The 20,865-nt window shown below is 52.5% G+C and overlaps 1 protein-coding gene across 1 annotated transcript; it reads right to left on the reverse strand.

Moving 5' to 3' along the window:
* Nucleotides 1-10,742: 10,742 nt before the first annotated feature.
* LSM4 (LSM4 homolog, U6 small nuclear RNA and mRNA degradation associated) lies at nucleotides 10,743-19,536 on the reverse strand. The gene is made up of 5 exons (XM_039516116.1): nucleotides 19,347-19,536; nucleotides 18,584-18,625; nucleotides 16,737-16,835; nucleotides 14,134-14,317; nucleotides 10,743-11,533 (listed from the first exon to the last, which is right to left on the reverse strand). The coding sequence occupies exons 1-5, from the start codon at nucleotides 19,347-19,349 to the stop codon at nucleotides 11,445-11,447; spliced, it is 417 nt and encodes a 138-aa protein (XP_039372050.1). The 5' UTR covers nucleotides 19,350-19,536; the 3' UTR covers nucleotides 10,743-11,444.
* Between the last annotated feature and the right edge of the window lie 1,329 nt (nucleotides 19,537-20,865).

Genomic DNA, 20,865 nt, shown 5'->3' on the forward strand with positions numbered 1-20,865 from the left:
GACCTGCAGGCAGGCTCCGGGGCCCGCCCAGCCTCCTGCGATCCACGCACAGCCGACCCCCAAGCCAACAGCCACCTGAGCCGTTTGAAACTCAGCTTATGGGCAAGCGAAGAGTCAGGAGAGTGGCAGGGCGCCCCGCGCCGCAGTGGGTTTGTCTGCTGCAGGGCCGTCAGGGTTAACAGCAGTGCCACGTAGGGGAGCGAGGGACAAATTTACCTCCTGTCTGTCGTAGGACATGGTAAAAATAAGTGTCTCCCGCGAGCTGCTTTGCGTGTGGGGAGAGTCTGGCAGCGCAGAATAGAAAGGACTTCACTGGGTGCCATAGCAACGCTGACATCACCCAGCGCACACCTAGGTAAATGATTGATGGTGCAGCGTCAGAGGCTGCTCGGGGCTCAGAGCTCTGCTGGGAGCTCTGCGCTGGGAGCCCTGGCTGGAGCTGGGAGCTCGGAGCTAGGAGCCCTGGCTGGAGCTGGGAGACCAGGGCTGGGAGCCCTGGCTGGAGCTGGGAGCTCGGGGCTGGGAGCCCTGGCTGGAGCTGGGAGCCCTGGCTGGAGCTGGGAGCTCGGGGCTGGGAGCCCTGGCTGGAGCTGGGAGCCCTGGCTGGAGCTGGGAGCTCGGGGCTGGGAGCCCTGGCTGGAGCTGGGAGCTCGGGGCTGGGAGCCCTGGCTGGAGCTGGGAGCTCGGAGCTGGGAGCCTTGGCTGGAGCTGGGAGCCCTGGCTGGAGCCGGGAGCTCTGCGCTGGGAGCCCTGGTTGGAGCTGGGAGCTCGGGGCTGGGAGCCCTGGCTGGAGCTGGGAGCCCTGGCTAGAGCTGGGAGCTCTGCGCTGGGAGCCCTGGCTGGAGCTGGGAGCTCTGAGCTGGGAGCCCTGGCTGGAGCTGGGAGCTCGGGGCTGGGAGCCCTGGCTGGAGCTGGGAGCTCTGCGCTGGGAGCCCTGGCTGGAGCTGGGAGCCCTGGCTGGAGCTGGGAGCTCTGCGCTGGGAGCCCTGGCTGGAGCTGGGAGCCCTGGTTGGAGCTGGGAGCTCGGGGCTGGGAGCCCTGGCTGGAGCTGGGAGCCCTGGCTGGAGCTGGGAGCCCTGGCTGGAGCTGGGAGCTCTGAGCTGGGAGCCCTGGCTGGAGCTGGGAGTTGGGAGCCCTGGCTGGAGCTGGGAGCTCTGCTCTGGGAGCCCTGGCTGGAGCTGGGAGCTCTGCGCTGGGAGCCCTGGCTGGAGCTGGGAGTTGGGAGCCCTGGCTGGAGCTGGGAGCCCTGGCTGGAGCCGGGAGCTCTGCGCTGGGAGCCCTGGTTGGAGCTGGGAGCTCGGGGCTGGAGCTGGGAGCCCTGGCTGGAGCTGGGAGCTCTGCGCTGGGAGCCCTGGCTGGAGCTGGGAGTTGGGAGCCCTGGCTGGAGCTGGGAGCTCTGCGCTGGGAGCCCTGTGACACTCCCAGGAACTTGACCAAGATTTTCCTACTTGGGCGCCTCCCTCTCTGTCCTGAGGCCGTTCAGGCCCCTGACCAAAAGCAGCCTGATTCTCAGAGGCTCTGCACCTGCTGCTCCCACTGAGGCCCAGGGAAGCTGCAGGTGAGCAGCCCCTTTGGAAGCCAGGCCAGTTTCATTTCAGTGCCTAGCTGTGGCTGCCCAGGCGTGGGCCTGGCGCTGGGGGCTCCATGTGCTGGGCTGGGCAGTGCCCCTCGAGGCCGCTCTCACAGCGTTTTCTGTCCTGTAACATGCAGGCGAGTCGCTGTTTTCCATCTGGAAGCTGAGCTGCAGCTGTGCTCGCCTCGTCCCCGTGCACAGCCGGCCTGGCAGCTGATCCTGGCAAGTGCACTGTCAAGGGGCTGGGTGGATGTGAGACTGTATTGCTGCACCCTTGCCAAGTGCCGAGGCAGCTGCTCCCACACCCCACACACCCTGGATTAAAGCATGGAAAATTCTTTGCCTCCCCAACACTGGCCCAGCCTGGGCCCTCGCAGTGGCCCTGGGAAACAGGATTTACGTTTTGGACTGCACTGCATGAATGACATACACGATCAGCAGAGCAGGACAGAGCCCACAGCGCCAGCAGCAGCCCTGAGCGCCCCTGCCCAGCCAGTCGCTCACAAGGGAGAGTTGTGTGTGAGGGTTAAGCGAGCAGTGAGCTGAGAGCCAGGGAGCGAGGGAAAAGATCCCTGTGCACTCCAGCCCCAGGGTCCGGGGTCACTCGGCTGTGAATCTGTCCCGACCCCTGCGCTCAGGATCTGGCCTGTTTGCTCAGGGCTGGGGGGGGGGGCAGCAGCCTTTGCCAGCTGGGTGCAGAAGGGAGCAAGGCAGCCGGGGGTCCGTGGGGGAGCAGCTTGTGCTCTGCCCCAGCAGGTACTCGGGATGCTCACAGTTGACCCCTTCTGGCCCAAGACAGCATTGATGGGCTCCTCCATGTACTCGGGTCAGGCTGGGGGGTGGGACGTGCGGGGACGGATGGCAGGGGGTGCTCCTCCCCTCACGCACCACTGGGCTCCTGCTTTAACCCGTCGCCAAGTTTCCACCCACAGCCACATCCCAGGGAGGCCTCCACGGGCCCCGTAATTACAGGGGCGGGGCTGGTGCTTCCAGATGAGCAGGTTCAGACTTTCCGTCCTGAGAAAACACAGTCGGCGACTCCCTCCATGGCCCGGACCCCCATGCACATGGGAGGCTCCGCACCAGGCGTCCCCAGAGAAGCACTCGGACCCTGCCCCCCTCCTGGGAGCCAGTTCACAGGGCCAGCTCGAGTCCCTGTCCCTTTAATTGGTTTGTCTCCACATTGACGCTGTTCCGGCTGGTGCCAAGCGGCTTTGCCCACCCGAGGTGCACAGGGGGCTGCTTTCCAGGAGCCTGCCCCTCTGGTTTCCATGCCGCCCCCCTTCGCGAAGCTGCTTGCTCTATACCCCACAAATTGCCAGCTGGAGCTGCCGGCCCCGCCGATGTCAGCAAAGCAAAGAGCCCCACCCCGCTGCCTGACGTGGCTGTTCCTTGCCCTGGGTGGCTCCCTGGCTGCAGGCCCACGTCCCCACCCACGAAGAACCAGCCCTGGGCGAGCAGCATCAGGTGCCCTCCTGCTCCAGCCCAGGAGGGCACCTGAGGGGCCCCCCAAACTTCCTTGCTCCTTGTCATGGAGTCCCCGGGCGCTGCTCTGGAACTGCTCCCCACAAAGCCAGGCAGGACTTCGGGGAGCCTCCTCTCCCTGGGAGCAGCCTGTCTGCAGGGCAGGAAGCTCACACGGCTTCACCTCCTGGGTCTCTCCTTGGAGCATTCAGCATGTGCCCCTCCGTGTGCTTCCCACAGCGAGTCCACCCAGTCGGGGTCCTGGGGAAGCCGCAGGGTCCTGCACCCCCACTTCGCAGTCAGACGTGACTCTCAGCCAGCCAGTAACACAGAGGTTTATTAGATGACAGGAACACAGTCCAAAACAGGTCTTGCCAGTACAGACAACAGGACCCCCCTTAGTTAGGTCGATCTGGGGCCCCAGGGAGGCCACCGCCCCGCTGGGAGGCCCGAGCCCCCTCGGGGCTCCCCTCCATCTTCCAGCCAGCTTCCAAAAACTGCCAAAACCCCTCCAGCCCCTCCTCTCCGGGCTGTGTCTCTTTCCCGGGCCAGGAGGTCCCCTGATCTCTCTGTCTCCAACACCTTTAGCATCCCCTTGCAGGGGGGAAGGGCCTGGCCATTAGTTGCCAGGAGACAGAGGGTCGGCCAGAGCTGAGCCCCCCCACCCAGTATTCAGAGGAAACATTAAAACCAGTCCCACTTGGTCACCCCGCTGGAGTCCAGGCTGCGAGGAGGCTGAACGAGAGCCACCCTTGCTTGTAGGTGCTTTAATCAGTTCCAGAGGAGCAAACCAACCCCTGGGCCTCAGTGGAAGGCGGCTGGCCAGCAGCCAGGGCTGTGAGCAGAGCCTGGCCTGCCCAGGCTGGGGATCAGCTGGAACACCAGCATGCGCTGATTAACAGAGGCCTTTCCAGCTAACCTTCCAGGGGACGTCCACCTGCAGCTGACCTGGGCTCGGGCTGTGGGGCTATCAAATTGCAGTGTAGACATTTGGGGTCAAGCCCAGGCTCTGGGACCCTCCCCCCGTTGCGGGGTCCCAGAGCCTGGATAGCTACCCCACAATGTTATACCCCCTAAGCCCCAGGCTGACACGGGCCAGCTGCAGTGTCCACATCCCCTGAGAGAATCAAGGCAGCAGCTGGTATCCATGGCAATCGGGGGCCATGGGACACCTTGCAATCCTCTGCTTCCTGGGCAGAGTCAGGCGGTTGGTTGGGCCCGACAGGAGGGGTCGTCGTGAGACCCAGCGTCTCAACACTCAGTGCCCAGGTCTCCAGACCAGTTCACATCCTTTCTGAGAGCAAAGGTCCTGGCACTGGAGTTGTCAGAGGAGGAAAAGTCCTGGGAGTCGGCGGTGGGCAGCCCCCATGCCAGTGCCGGGGCGGCCATCACCCTCGCAAGAGAGAGAACGAATCCTCCACTTATCTGGCCTTCCCTAGACTTTGTCCACACGCCCATTCAGCCTCCGGCATCTCCACGGGATCCATCCCTGTGCCCAGCGGCCCATTGCTCCCAGGGCCTGCTCCTGGAAGGGGCAATCCCTGTGGAAGGGAGGCTGGCTTTCTGAAAGCCCATTCCAGAAGTTCCAGAGCATCATGCTGGCCCACAGCCTGCCGCCCTTCTGCTCTGTCTCTGCTGCCGCCGTACAGCTCCCAAACCGATTCCCTCGGCCAGAGACGCAGCACCGCTGGGCTATGCAGGCAGACGCTGAAGAGTGGGCAGTTTCTGGAGTTGCCCTGGGATGCAGCCATTTCATACAGACGTTCCCAGAACGTCTCATTGCTGCCAAGTTTTCATCGCTGTCGAGCAGAAATCCCATTGTCATCTGCACGCACCTTCTCTGGGGTTGATTCCCAGTCCCTGGTCTGCAGAGTCAATAGGATTTCCATGCAGGGGGCAGCTACCCAAGTGCCGCCCCAGCCTAGGCCATACCCGGTTCTCAGCGGCTTGGTGTTTTCTAAAACCTTTCTCCTGAAAAAACGACGTGCAGCCAAGTACCTGCCTTGCTGCTCTCTGTGCCTCTCACCACCCCAAGGAGACAGCCTTGTCCAGCGATCTGCAACAGGGCCAATCGGTCTTTCTAACGCTCCTTGTGGCATGGCAGACACACCCGCCTCGTAAGTGGCTTACAGGGAGCTTAGCACTTGATGTGTTTTATGAATGTGTATTTTGTTCAGACGACACTTCAGCCTGGTTCCCCAAGGGCCTTGTGGGGCAGGCAACCTGAGTAGGGCGACCAGACAACAAATGTGAAAAATTGGGATGGGGGTGGGGGGTAATAGGAGCCTATATAAGAAAAAGCCCCAAATATCAGGACTGTCCCTATAAAATCAGGACATCTGGTCACCCTAAACCTGAGCACTCCAGTGAAGGATTTTCCCAGCTGTGTTAGGGCCATGGGAAGCCCTGTGGGAGGAGCCGCCTCCTTATCCATAGACCATAGGAGCTACAGCCATGTTTGGAGTCTCCCAAATCGAATCGATGCCTCACACGCTATTCCTGGAGCCAGAGCGGCCCAGAGCTCACGCGTACCCACTTAGTCACACTTTTGCTCTGCCACCTGCCAGCTATATTTATCTCGTAGGAGTCGGAGAAGAATTCTGCCACTGCACTGAGGAGACGTACAATGGCTCTGCGCTCAGCCGGCTCCAAAACCTCTCCCCTGGGTGTCCCCCTAGTATCGGAGCGAAACCTGGATATCATGGGGAGGAGAATGGAGAGGTCTGGTTTTCCCATGGACAAGGCAGAATCTGTGGTCTCTGGCCCAGCCACTGTGGGTTGAGTGAGCACAGCTGGACCCTGACCCAACTCCAGCTGTTCCTTTGATGCTGATGCAACCATTAGCCTCCCAGCTGGACTTCCCCGTGCTTTGGAAATGTAAAGCATTCAATTACCTTGGAGCTGGCTCCAGCATGCAGAGGGTTCATTTCATTCCACCTGCTGCTGTAAACACCTCCGTTCCTGAGGGCCCTGCACCCCCAGCCCCACAGGCTCCAGCTGCAGGACAGGCTGGGGCTCACCGGGCCTGTCAAACACCCAACGCATGTGAAGAACTTATCACTGCGGGTCCTGGTGCAACACTAACAAAGGGTTGTGTTCTCGGGTGCGGTGCTCCTGGGGCAGAGGGGAATTCAGCTGCCCCTAGTGACAATCTCCTCCACCAGCTTGCAGAGTGCAAGGATGGAGCCCCTCTCGTGAGAGCCACCAACTCCAGAGAGGCCCAGCACGTGCCAATTAATAGATGTACGATGCTGGATGCCCTCTGCAAATATGTTAACACCCTCCAGGGCACCATTGTAAGTTCTAGACACCTCAGTCTTGGGCAAGCTTGGGCCCTGGTCAACCCTACTGTATGAGGCCTCGTTCCCAGCTGTCCCGACTGATCTGTGCAGCGCCGGCAGAAAGCTAGCAGGACAGGGCTGTTGCTTCCTTCTTGGGTCCAGCTGCAGAGCTTCTTTGGACCCACTCATAACCCTCCCGATCTCCCTGCCCTGGGTAAGCAGTCGCTGCAGGGTGGCTGGCATGTGATCATGGCCAAGGGGAGGTGGCACGTTTGTGATAGAGGACAGCGGCGGCCAGTTGGCAGAGCAGGGCTGTGGCTCGCCCAGAAAAGGTGGAGGGGTCTGGCTGGCGGTGGTGGAGGCCATGCAGGTATTTGCAGGCTGGACTCGGCTCTCTGCAGGCCCTAGCTCTAAGGTCCAGGCCCTTCTGCTTGCGCAGAGCAGCGCAGCTGCATAGTTAACACTGCACGTGCAGGCGGGTGGCTCGGAGGTGCTCTTTAGATCTCTGCAACCGCAACCCCTGAATTAAGCACCACAGCTCTCCAGACCAGCCCTTCCCCTGACTGAGCAGGGCCCCACAATGTACCAACCCAGCCCAGCTCGTCTGCCCCTGAGAAATGCTTCCCCAGGCTCCGCCCCAGCTGGGCGAAGAGGACTTGTTGGGATAAGCTCTTTCCCTGTGGGCCCTGGCTCAGGGCCAGGAACCCACTGATGCACAGACCTCGCTCTGGGCCATGATGCAGAGCGCTGCTCGGAGCTCAATCAGTTTAAGAACTTTTTGGGCCTTTATCACCATAGTATGGGCATCTTGCAAGCTAGAATGCCCTGGTGCAGGCCAGTGCCACTGGGCCTGAGTTACAGAGGGGAACTGAGACAGAGAGGTTAAGTGACTGGCCCAAGGTCACCGAGGGAAGCTTTGGCACAGAACAAACGTGAACTCAGGGCTCCTGAATCCCACGTTAGTGCCCTGGGCACTCTCCTTCCTCTCCATTACAACGACAGGGCTAGCAGCTGGGACAGGAGCCCGTCCATTATTCCCCTGGCCAGCCTATAGCCTCATTTCTTTGCCTGCAGGAGGGGAGGGGAAGCCCCTGCTTGGAGTACAAGGCCCGAGCGCTGCAAAGCCAGCTCCCGCAGAGAGCCTCAGCGGGGCTAAGACAGGCTCCATCCAACTCCAGCCTTTCTAGATGGCCTCTGGAGCTGGCAGGAAGGAGGAGGTGTGGAAAACACCTGCTGCTAGTGCCAGGAGGCAGGTTGCATGCAGTTGTGCTCCCCACCTGGTTAATGACTCAACTGTGTAGTAGCAGGACACCCTTAGCTTGGGCTAGTAAGCCTGGGAAGGAGAATTACCCACTGCTGGGATTCACCCACCAACACCAGCAAGGCAGGACTCAGTGGGAAGCAGCAGCTCAGAGACAGCACATGCTTTTAAATTCTTATTTCCTTCCAGAAAACACAGAGAACCTGGCTCTGAATTGTGGAGGGAAAGCCTCAACCACGATGAGCTGTCAGCCATTCTCAGCAGCCTGATAGAGACACATGGAACAATCTGAAATTTAGAAAGGAAAAGGAGGAGGATTCAAAGTGTATTTTTAGTTGCTTAACACAGCCCTGAAATATTTCTGCAGCCACTCCCTCCGGGCTGCAGGCTTCTCCTGTGTAACTATTCCTATGCTGTCTTCCAGCTGAAGGCACAGAAGTTATGAGTCAGAGCTGCTCAGAGTCAACAGAGAGCTGTTTACGCTTTGCAAAATAAGAGTTCTGCTAAAGAGAGATCATGTGTTCCTAGTGTAAACACTTGCCCCATAAATACACACAACTGTATGTTTCAGAACAAGGGGTAGCCCTGGCCACACAGCTGGGCTGTGGAAAAAAGAATAGTTGTATTTCAGGGAAAGGGAAACTCAGAGTCAATTGATCCAGGAGAGAAAGGCGGGTGTGTGTGTGGAATAGCAGGTTCCACGGGACAGCCACCACCCTAAAGAGTAGAACTGCAGGCTTTTCAGAACACCCTGTTCAGTGAGAAAGGGGGAGCCAGAGGAACAGGCTCTGACTGCACACTTCTCCCTGTGGCTAATGTGGTTCCCCACCCCCATTGTGAGCAGACACTGCCATGTGTTTACTGCTCTGGCTGCATCCCAGCTTCATGAGCAAGTCTGACAACTTCCCTCCTTTGCTGCAGCTCCTGCCCCTTCCCGCGCCCCCCCGCCCTTAGCTTTTCCTCACACTGCCATGGCCTTACTGTGACACTGTTCTGTCACACCCCTTACACCCCCATTGCAAACAAGGGAAGAAGTTAGTTTGGATAGCGCTACATGCACAGTAGAGATGTACATTGCTAACACATTACAGCTAGGCCTCCTGGAGGGAACTGCTCCTTTGCAGAAGGCAGGACATGCATATACTGGGTAAGGCCTGAAATATTCCCAACGAGAAGCGAAAGAGGGCTGGGGAGGAGGAACTCCCCTGCTGTAATGAAATGTTAGCAGCACTTCCCAATGACTTTACAGGGTCAAGCGTTTCAGGTCGGTAGGAGTCACCTAAAGAGTGGTTAGTGGGATGCTACTTTGACCTGAAGCCAAAGGACTGCCTGTTGTAACTGCGCTGTGTCTGGCCAGGCCAGACCGTCACTCCATAGGGCAGTGACACTAAGAACCACCCTTTGCAGCACTTCTTTCCTCTTTCACTGAGGCAGCTGCAGCCCTTGAAGGCTCCTGGCTCGAGGCAGGGATGGGAAAGGGAGGGGAGCAGAACGTTAAAGGGGAGAAATCGTTCAAGTGCTACAGTGACGTTTATTTCCAAATGCAGCCTAGAGAGCAGGTCCCCATTTCCCTTTGCTTGGTCTCCGTGTCCTTGGCAAGAGGAGACTTGGCTGCATTTGAACCTCTCTCACTGCTTTTGCTCCAAGGGATCAGAAGATCCACAGGCCCCAGTGATCAAACCAATTAAAGCCAATTAAAATATATAGTGGGGTTTAAAGATGGGCATTTTAGCCATCAACTGCGGCGGGGTTTTTATTTTTAAGTGATAACACTGATTTATAAAAAGTTAACCAATTGTCTAAAACAGCGACACAAAGGTCTTCACCGAGGCCCAGCTTTGTTGCAGACAGCAGGCAAGAGTCATTTTCTACAGGTTAACAATGAATTTATTCCACTCACAACTTAGCACTGGACTGGTTCAATAAAGAATTAAAAAATGTATATATAAAAGCATGTTCTTTGCTTGTTTGCTCTTGTTCAGAAGAGGTGACTGAGGGCATAACAGTGGACATGAACACAGATACCCCTAAAAAGGAAGTTATGTTCTCACCAAGAGCTGAAGGGTAAGTTACCTGTAATATTTTGGGGGGGAAAAAAAAAAAAACTACCTAAGTCTTTCGAGACAAGAAATAGCCGAGGCAAAAGTCTACAGCACCTATTTCCATACTACATGTTTGAACAGGTCAGTACAGTGGTCCCCAACCTTTTCGTGTGGTGGGTACCGGACAACTAGCTGCCGAGGAGTGTGGTTGCCGGACACGCAGCCACCGAAATGCTGTCGAAAAGCGGCGTCATCAAGAGGTGTTGCCGCTGAAATGCTGCCGAAAATCAGTGGTATTTTGGCGGCGGTGTTTCTTCACGTTGCTACATTTTAGCAGCTGCTTGTCCAGCAGCCAGTAGGCGGGCACCCAGATGCCCTGGTGGGTGCCTTGGCACCCGCAGGCACCACGTTGGGGAGCCCTGGGTCACTAGGTTTATTCTAGGACTACTTCTCATTCAGGGAACATTACAGCCTCTGGGACTGAAGACTGGGGAAAATCCTGGCCCTGCTGAAGTCAATGGGGAAATCCTGTCCTCACTGAAGTCAACGGGGAATTCCCATTAACTTCAGCGGGGCCAGGATTTCCCCCTTTTCACCAGTGGCTCCAGGATAAAAAACTAAGCACAGATTCTTACAGGAGGCTTAGAAATGCCAGATATTGTTAATGAAATTAATCTCTACATGCCAAGCAAGAAGCAAGCTGGTGGAGGGGGAGGGGGAATCAGTCTTATTTCAAAAAAGTCGGTCTCCAGAGTGAGGTTAGGGTTAAAGACTAGTCAAAGCACATCCTCCTCTTACCTCACTATTCAATCCTCTCTCAAATAAAGTAATCTGAAGACTAAGTGGTGCATCGGCATTTCAAGCCATTTACAAAGGAAAAGTTTCATCCACAGTCTTAAATTTAAAAAAAAAAAAATCAGTATTTGGGAAACTCACTTACAATGGAGAAGTCAGAATAGTGCATGTGCATAAGCCACTGAAACATTCATTTTTAATTTAAGTGGTTATGACCCAATGAATTATATATAGCATAAAAAGAGCGGTTAGCCTCTTGGTACTAGTACCTCAGGACTTCCCAGTGTGAAATTCACATACAGTAACAAAGCAGACAAAGCCAGGAATTAGTGATGTGATTTGAGAACCTGTAGTAGTAGGTTTATTATTTTCAGTTTTTAAATCACACAACCCAAGAGTGTTTTCCCCTTGGCCTATGGTCCAAGGCATGGTAGAGAGATACACAACTGCTTCATCAGAAACAGAGGGCTAGTTAAAAAAGGAGTTAAAAAAAAAAAAAAAAGAATCTCTGAGACAGCTCTTAAGCAAAGATACAATGTCCTCAATTTTAGTTTTTCTAACTAAAATATTTTGTGGATGCTACAGATGTAAGAAACATCCCAAATCTGGTTTCAAGTATAAAACAAAGAACAAAACCAAACTGTCCTCAAAATGTTTACACAAGTTCTTAAAACATACAAGGGACAACATTTTCGTGTGTATTAAAAATATAGTGAGCCTGAAGAATTAAACAGAATGTAACTCTTCTCAGGAGAGAGTCTACTGAAGTCATCTCCTTTACCAAACTGAAAAGAGAACCCAAATCTTTCCAATTATGGATTTACTGGCTAAAAAAGTGACAGCAATTACCCTAGCTTTACCAGCAGACTAGGATGTGAGGGGCTGGCTGACAAGGTGCATGATGATTCAGAGTTTGTTTAGCTTGATTAATTGAAGTTTAGAAATCTAACACCTTTATACACATGGCAATCCGGAGGTGACAAAGCCAGACAGCCTCCCAACACTGTCTCTGGCAAAGGTACAGAGTCTCATTGCTTTGCAGATTGTCTGCCTGGCTTCTTTTCCTGCTGCCCTCTTCCACTCCCTGGTATCCCTCGGCCACGACCACCAAACACTCCTGGGGAAGAAGAGCAGTGAAAGAATAAGTCAGTTGTAACCTCCAGCGTATAATCTGAGTGCAATACAGTCCCACATGCTTTGCCTGACTGGTAGACTCCTTTTCCATGGCTCTCAAATGAGATGATAGAAGAACTTTAAAACTTACACCTTGCTAATCCACTACACCACCTTTTACAATCAACCATGTAACCTCTCTTATCAGCAGAGTGCTGTCAGATCTCTCTCTGCAAAGACTGTTAGCAAGATACTCACTGCAGCAGTTACTTGTAGAATGCACTAGGATCACAAATTAAAAGTTACGATTTTCAAAATAAGTGGTCCAGTACACGGATTTAAAAACTAGACCAATGTATCAGTCATTTAGTGAGATTAGAAAATTCTACTGTAGGCAAAAAAAAGACACCAACAAGGATGCAGAAATCGACATGATGAAGAAAGTGACTCACTTCAAAGATACGCCAGTTACAAAATGGGACAAGAGTATCCCGCTGTGTTATTACCTATCTACCCATCAGACTTGCCTCAGTTCCACCCAGCGTGCTGACCCAGAAAGCACTCACAATTGGGCTGCTTTGGTCAGGGCATCAGCAACATGGAGCCGCCTTGTAGCGTAGCCCCAATTCCAGCTCTCTCCAGAGCACTGCTCACCAAGCTAAGCTAGTCCCAAATCGAGCTCCTCCGGCCCAACCTTCAGGATTACTGTGGTGTGCTGGAGACAGGGGTGCTCTGGGATTCTCCCTGCTTACACGCCTGCACAGCAACCAGGCACAGCTGGCTCTAGAGCAGCGGCTCCCAACCTTCTTAAACTGTTGTGAAGGGACACCACACTCGCATGCCACTGGTGGGGCACGTACTAGTTTGGGGACCCGGCTCTGCAGCTGGGCTCATTGCAGTAAAGTTAGCCACACTGCTGGCCTGAAAGAAGGAGCTGCCTCCTTCCCCCAAGCAGCTGAAGATGTGGACTACAGTGCCCCCTCCTGCTGGCCAGGAGCAAGAGACCACGGATTGCTGAAAGGGTCATTCTTCTCGACATTACCGGTGCGCCCCATGATACCTTTGCTCCTGCCTGCTAGCTCCTTAGCAAACGGTGTCACCCCTTCTGCGCTGCAGTAACAAGAGCCTTTCAGCTGATAGCTAATGCTACAGCCACTCTTTAAAATATCCCCTGAGCTAATTAAAGTTACACATCAAAGCAGCAGGGAACGCCTCTACCTCCAGTAGAGAAATCAACTCTGCTCTCCACCAGGTGGATACTGCGACGGCACAAGGCCTAGAGGAAATATTTCATGCAAACCACTGAATCCAGAAGCAGCAATGCCAAGTGCTGTGGTCACCGGAGTGCAGGGAAGAGAAATAAAAGGCGCCTTCAGATTTCTAAAGGTCACTTTTGCATTTTGAAGGCTTTCAGAGGCTGAGCAAGAGCAGCAGAAATCCTAGCTTTGTTCCTCTGGGAGGAGATTGACATTCCTAGGGATGCTGCTGTTACAAACAGAATCCCCTTCACGAGCTCCCCAGTTCAAATCTGAAACTGCCAAACTCACTGCAACTCCTCGTGTGATCAGTACGATAGGAAATGGTTCTGGTGACAAGCCTTTAAGGCTGCTCCATCCACATAACAGCCAATCTCTCTCTTCAGTTATTGGTGCACAGAGTGCTAGTTTTGTGTCACAGGTGGCCTAGGCCACCTCACATTTTGCTGTAACAGAATAAACATGAGGTCCAGGAATGTTCTTAACAGAAGCTTCAGACCCTGGCTCAAGAGCAACTCTTGGGCTAAGTAAGGAGCAGTACTGAGTGAATGCCACAGGTTTGACCAAAGCTGCAACTGGCCTCAAGGGTGGCAAACAAGAAGCAGGAGGATAAGGAATGACCAACAATGCTAGGATCCTGGGGCTGGGGCAACCCCTGTATGATCGTTGCAACCTACACGGATTTCTAGAGTGGTTTTCAGGGGATCACCTTATCGCAAACATGAAGCCTTCAGCAGGAAGGGTGAGAATGCTCCAAAGGTTCAGCAAGCGAAACAAAAAGTCGGCAGCTAGGTCTCTTACAAGTAATGCAAAGACTTCCCAAAGGGATGGCCAGATGGGCTTCTCTTAAGCCTCACCTGAGCCGTGCACTGGAAAGAGGCTGCCCTCCCCCACTGCAGTAATGGTCAGAACCCAATGCACATTCAGACAGAACATTCACTCGTTCCCCCAAACGGATTTGCTGACGAAGCAGATAGCACAAACCTCATGTGAAGAGAGGGACAGAACAATTACACGAACGGGCCACAGCTTATTTGGAAGGAGTCTGACACAGCCAAGTTCAGGGACTTACTTATTTGTTAAGGTCATACCCAGCTCCAGTAAACAAAAAGGAACAGTTCCAGCCCTTCCCTTTGTATTCACCTGCCTTACAGGCATGTTTGTGAACTAGGCGAAGGACTTAGTCCTCCTTAGCTGGCTCTTCTGTAGGAATCATTCCAGTGTCTCACACCACACAGCACTATTAGTTTAAAATTGCGGCACAACAACAGTTACACCTACAAGAGATTTGCTAAAGACACAAGCCTAGGCACTCCACTGCAAGCAGAAGAGCAAACAGGACCATTACCTCGCCCGGCACCGCCACCTCCTCGGCCTTTCTGTTGTTTCTGCTGCTGCATGCCACCGCGACCTCTGCCCTTTGACACCACCTCCTCCTTCACCATGTCAATGATTTCATCTGGGATACGCAAATATTTAATTGTGCTGCCGCGAATGTAACACTCTGGCATTCTCCAGAATTTGTCTCCGTCCTGTCGGGGAGAAGCACGTTAGGGCAGAGCAGGTGCACACGTGCGCTCTGACGTCTTTGGCTCAGAAATGTCTACGTCACTTTGAAAATTTTACCACTTATTTATTGTCAGAATAAATGGTTCCTCTAACACAAATACATCCCTTGGTTGGGGGGGGGCGGCGCAGATATTGTACATCTGCCACTAAAGTTTTAACACATCACTTCTGGGATAAATCACACAATATTAAAAGTGCACAAAGTCTGAGTTAAGGTGGAGGGTAAAATCCTTACATCTACTGAGCACTAGGAGGGACTGGAAGTGTACACAGGACTAAGGCAAACTAAAAACAGCTACTCAGAAAGCAGATTCAAAGGCAACAAGAAACACGACTTCCTCACCAGAGGCATATCTGCAACAGGAGATTTCAGCTCCAAGAACATGGGAGATCACCCGCCCATTTTACCCTATTGGGCCTATTAATGTGGCACCTTTAGAGGAGCCCAACAGAGCAGAATGAATGCAGGGGCGGGGTGGCCACCAGACACACATTTCAGAGGGAACAGGTCCCCCCAGGAGGAAGTGGCTCTGAAAAGCAGGTTTAAGATTCTGCGTTATGGGGCTGCCCTTTGTGAAGTGAGTTGCAGAACTTTCCAATTCTGCTGTAGACAAAACCCTGTTAGAACATTCGCCCTTAAGTGATGGATGAAATGGCGAGAAGGAGGGAAATCAGAGGAGTGTCTGAGCTGAACAGTAACCCACAGACTGACCCATGATGCAGTTGGGAGAAGGGGAGAAGAGAGCCCGCCCTGCCTTTTGCTAACTTATGCTAGACAGACAGACAGCAGCCACCAAAAAGGGCCTTTCACCACCGAATCAGCTCACCAGTTTGTCCACACATGGGGTTATTCAGGGATAGCTCCTTGGGTGGACACTTACTCTGCAATAAGGGTGCCTTGCTCCCGTTTAGCTTACTGCTTCCCCCCAACCTCGGCCTTGGATCTTCCTAACTGGACTTAGGCTCAAAATACAGGAAACGACTGAGCCAGTCTCCCTTCACTTCCTTGTTTCTGTACTCAGAGAAGTAAACAAACTAACTAGTTTAGAGCCAGATCCCAGATACAGTCCCATGCCATCTAGTGGCCATTGCCATGAATACCATTCAGCTAACCAGAGATCAGCAGGGTCAGCTGAGGCCTGCTTGACTGTATCCTGGGTGTAATTTTCTAAGTCTGGGCTTGTCTACTGATGTTTTTCTATTGCCCAACTGGAGGGGGATTAAAAAGGCAGCCAGGCAGGATGAGCCACACCCACCATGTGGGTGTAACCCAGCCAGGCATGCGCCCAGTTGTGTAGCACTCTATGGGCTCACTCTGACCACTACAAGCGTCTTTGCGGTGCCATGGGAGGGAGGGACACTGAAAACCTTTTTGCCCTCAACCAGGTGCTCTAACAGCTAACTGTACTCCAGGCTTTGCCTGTCGCCAGTGTCCTTTCCAAAGCATCAGACACCATCTAACTCCAATTTAATATAGGTAAAAAACAGATCCCAGTTCTCTTAAACAAAAACAGTTTCAGACACAGGAAGGAAGAAGAAAGTCAAACAAAACATTAAGCAAAACATGATCACATTAGTGTCTAGGAAAGGTGCACAAAGATTGGCTCTAAGCCAGTGATCTCCAAACTTTTCAGGGTCATGCCCCCTACCCCCACCAGAGCAGGGCAGTGGGGCGGGTTGCAGCTGGGGCCAGGAACGGAGCCCTGCCTCGTGGCAGAGGCTGGAACCAAGGGGGTGGGGCTGGAGCAGAGCAGGTGTGGGTGGCACTACCTCCCCATCCTCTGTAGGGCTGCCCAGGTTGGGCCTCTGCTCTAAGCTCTGTCACATTGCATGCATGGTTAACCAAGGTGGAACCTTTGAATATCGGACCACCCTGACTCAACAGCAGGCTATTATCAGTTCAGATGCAGTCTCTGTGGAAGTCTCCACAATACCTCCTCCCACTTCTCTTCCTGAGCCCCATTTCCTCTTGATTTGGAAATGGGGCACTCACTCCATAGCACACGTTTCCTCCCGTTGCCCAGCCTGGTTAATTTTGGTTCCTGTGATTCCCTGCAAACTGTTTTTCCTCACTGGTGTTTGACCATTTTTGTTTCTATGCCTTTGGTGGCAAGTACACAAACATTTATTTGCATTTAAGAGAAGGTCCTCCTCACTTCTACATAGACATTAAACACTATGACTGAGCATAATGCATGAACACCATGTCAATGGGAACAGCTCAAACAGGCTAGTTCTTACCAACCATCTCTTAAAAGCAGTAACCCACTAAACGGAGAACACAGAATCATGGCCAGGCAGCAGCAATCAGACAGCCAGAGTAAGACGGGGGGTTCCTAGCATGGGGCACCTGACAGTGTAACCTAAAATAGCCAACCTTACCCTTGAGGTGCAGATGACTTCTCTAAGGTTGATGTTCATCCAGTTATCGCAACTCACTAGGTGACCGTTGTACGTTTCACCATTTTTCAATTCCACCAACTGAGAGACAATGGAGAAAGTCAAATACAATAAACCAGCAACTGTGACATTCTCAAGAGCAGACAATATTTGAATCAATTACCCCTTAAGAGCGTATATGGGCAAGTGCAGTCACAGTGCAAGACTGTACAAGAGGAAGTGAACTTCCGAATCAGGGTATATGCTATAATGTAGGCAATAAACAAGACAGGCAAAGAAGTATATCCACCCCACATTACATGCCCATATAACAGCTACCTCCTCGCCTGTTAATGGGAGTTGTACAGGAACAGGGAGAATAGAACCTGAGGTGTGCTAGGAACTTTACTCAAGCTTTAGGATAACAAGCTGCTACCACACTCTAATCCCACCTCAGAATTCTAGTGGCCCTGCCTGTGTTATTACCTGCCACCCGAATTGAAAAGGACTCTCTCTCTACAGGACAGAAACAGCTTTGTGTCCAGCACCACTTTGGCCCTGATCCACTTGGCAGCAGTGACTTGCAGTTGTGCCAAATTGCTTGCACAGTTTGGCACAAGGCGTTCCTGCCCACAGGGACCTGTACTGGGACCACGAGGTTCATTGAATTTAAATACTTCGGGTTACATTTTAAAGTGACCAAGAGACTGTTTTCCTCTGCTGCTTGGGGCCATTTAGACCCAAGTCAGTAAGACACACCAAGAGGTACAGATACAGAAACCAGAGGGTAGGAGACCCACTCAGAAACCACCACCCCAATAAAATAACAAGGAGAGGAAAGAAAACAGGATGAATAAGAGTGCTACTGGGACAAAATATCTGGCCCCTAAGTTTTGTGAGCCTCTTCCATCTTCCCCCACTTACCCTGAGAAGGTGAGGAAAATGCCCCCAAAACACAAAAAAGAAAAGCTAAGTCTAGGCAAGCGCCAAACGATGCTGCATGAGATCAGCATTTATGTAGCATCTCTTCTGTTCTCTCTGCAAACGAGTTTTGCTAACAGAATTTTAGATTTTTATCTTCTGCATTCCAGTAGCACCCACAACGTGCCTGATCTCTCCACATACATACAAAGATGCAGATTCTGCCCTGAAGAGCTCACAATCAAAGACAAACATACAAAGGTATTAAAAAACAGTCAGCAGAGTTGGATAATAAGCAACAGCTGCCCTATCTACACAGCCATAATTACTTGACCAATTCTTGTGTTAATTTTTTAACAGTGACCAGGCAGTGACTACTACAGGCTCTAACATTCATATACAGACTGCCTTTCTAACGTAAAGGTACTTGGGATATTATTGCGCAAGCAGTTCCACAATAGCTGCAATGAACCTTAGAAAGCTCTGTGCAGTAGTTGCTGCACAAACACACTAAATGCTTTGTTAAGTTACATGACTATCAGTTTTAAATTAAAACAAGAGACGAGCGAGAGCCCAAAGACTTGCCTTTAAAACAGTGAGACTTCTGTTAAGTTGAGTGGTGAAAAATGCACCTGATGCTGCTTAGAATCTCTGCTATGTCTGATTCTAATATTATTTCATAAAAAGTCACTCACAAGATTCGGAATGTTTAACTTTACACTAAGTTAATAAGAGAACGAAAAAAGGGCCACCACACTACATTCTGGCTGCAGCATATGGAAGATACAGAAAATACATCTAAGGCACCTCACTTCTTTAGAGCTTCCAAATTCACCTCCCTACCGGCCAACACAGACGCTGACCTGGTGACCGAAGAAGCTTTATAGGGATTGCAAGCATTGCTTGTAGGAAATACCCTTGTTACTCACCATAGGGTGGTTCTGTGCAGTCTTCAACAGGGATAAAGGAAGCTAGAACAAAAGGAAAGAGGATAAGCCTGAGAAACATGTCAGCAAAATAGAGGATAAAACAGTCCATTTACAGACCGAGTTATTTCAGCCACGAATTTACTAGCAAGCACAAGATGACTCTGTTTCACTTTGCAGGGAGGAGTAAGAACCATTTTTCCAGATATATGCTACATGAGCTCCTACCACTCAAATTTACCTTTGAGCTCAGGTAAAACACCGCAGGAACCGTCTCTCACCCAGACACTCCCTCCCCCGCAATCAGCACCACATGCCAGGCGCAGCCAAGCCACAAACCGCTAGTGCCCCCAGCATCTAGCGCACCACACCACAGCCCCGCACACTGGCCTGCCCGGTGCATCATCACAGTAGCCTCTAAGAGCCCACAGTGCTAGGGGCTGTACATTTCAGTGGTTTAGGTGTATTACGGTGGCACCCAGGACCCCTCCAGCCACAGCCCAGGGGCCCATTATGCTGGGGGGGGGGGGGAGTGTACGCTATTAGGTGTACTACGGTAGTGCCGCAGAGCCCCTGGGTCAGGACTCCCCTGGACTAGGCGCTGCGCGCTATTAGCGCTATTAGATGTATTACGGTACCGCTTGGGCAGCCCTGCACCAGGGCCACGCGCCTTCCTCTTCCCTTACCCCCCCGCCCCGGGCCGGCGCCGCCCCGCGCTCCCTTTCAGCCCCCCCGCCCGGCCCCGCGATCCCTCCGCCCGACTCACCATCCTCCCGCTCCGGCCGCGCGGGCCTCGCCGCTCAAACCGCCTCCGCTGCGGCCCCGAGCCAATAACCTCTGAGCTAACCCGGGGCCAGCCCAGTCCTCAGCGCGAGCCGCAAAGCGACAGCCGCCGTTTTACGACGGTGCCGCAAAGGGCGGCGGGCGCAAAGGAGGGAATGGCGCGGGGCGCCGGCCTTACCCACAATCCCCCGCACCTCCAGGAGCCGGTATTACCCACAATCCCCTGTGTGGCGCTCCAGCTAGACAGGGGTTCGCAAACGTTGATGCTGGTCACGTGACCCCTTTCCCACAGCGAGACTCGGAGTGTCGCACCCCCCCCCCTTGTAAATTAAAAACTTGTTTCTGTACTTAACACCATTATAAACGCTGGAGGCAAAGCGGGGTTTGGGGTGGAGGCTGACACCTCGCGGCCCCCCAGTTTGAGAACCCCTGATCCAGAGAGCCCCCAAATGCCCTGCCCAGCTCATATTCCAGTAACCCGCTCCTGCTTGTTCTGCGCACCTCACCCCCTGCCCCCTGCTAGACTGGAAGGGCTCAGTCCAGATCCCCGTGGGCTGTTCTCCGTTGGAAGCCGTGTGTGTACAGGTCGCTGGCTGCCCCCATTGTCTAAACATCTTGTTTCCCAGCCCTGCTTAGAGATCTAATCAACACAGCAGTTAAAATTGTGGCAGTCCACCACAGCTCCTCTGATGGAGATGAACCATCATTGGCAACCATGAGAAACTACAATCATCTCTCCCATCTCGTTCTTTTCTCGTTTTCCTTCCAGTCCTGTCTATGCCAGTGTTTACAGGCACTATTGTTAGCAATTGGGCTCTGGGCAGGTGCAGAAGTCCACCTTCTCAGAGCTTATTGCAGGACTCGGGCCTAAATTTCCTAGTGATCATCCAGCCTTCCTATCTCCTCTCCTCCCATTCCCCTGAACATTAGCCATACAATACTGCATTTTAGTAGCAGGCGCACAATCTAGAAACCCAGAAACAAAGAACTATGCCCCCTAGCGTCCATTTCTCTTTCATTTTAAAACATTAGATTACGTTATTGAATGAGTAATGCTACCCCAAAACCATTCACTTACATGACTGACAAAGGGTCAGGTGAAAATTGGACACACTGCATCCCTTTAGTTTGAGGGCTGCACATACATTCTACATACACTCATTTGGCAAAGCTGCTTTATTAGCATATCTCCCAGTGAACTATTTAGCCCCTTTATTTATTTATTGGAACAGTATTAGCAACTTTCTGCTTACTGTGAATGCATTTGGCCAGTCTCAATAAGTGATGTTTAACCATGTTAAATAGGTGTGAAATTATAAGCCTATATATTAAAACACAGAAGCTATCAAATGAAGATCTAGTGTGGATGAAATACAGTAAATATTATTTTTCTTATTGTATTATTCCCAGTATTATATTTTATTTCGTTACATATTTTCAGTCTTATTTCTATCTTTAATGGCCTGTTCTCTTCATCAAAACCATCACTTAATTGGGAAAAT

Source organism: Mauremys reevesii, linkage group 26 (genome assembly GCF_016161935.1).
Source record: "Mauremys reevesii isolate NIE-2019 linkage group 26, ASM1616193v1, whole genome shotgun sequence".
NCBI classification, from domain to species: domain Eukaryota; kingdom Metazoa; phylum Chordata; order Testudines; family Geoemydidae; genus Mauremys; species Mauremys reevesii.

Bases quoted from the DNA above. Each gene is read 5' to 3' on its own strand.
- LSM4 (XM_039516116.1), bottom strand. The intron at 16,836-18,583 runs GTGAGTAACAAG...ATTGTCTCTCAG, and splicing joins CTGCACAGAACCACCCTATG to TTGGTGGAATTGAAAAATGG. The intron at 14,318-16,736 runs GTAAGGTTGGCT...TCTCCCCGACAG, and splicing joins AAGTCATCTGCACCTCAAGG to GACGGAGACAAATTCTGGAG.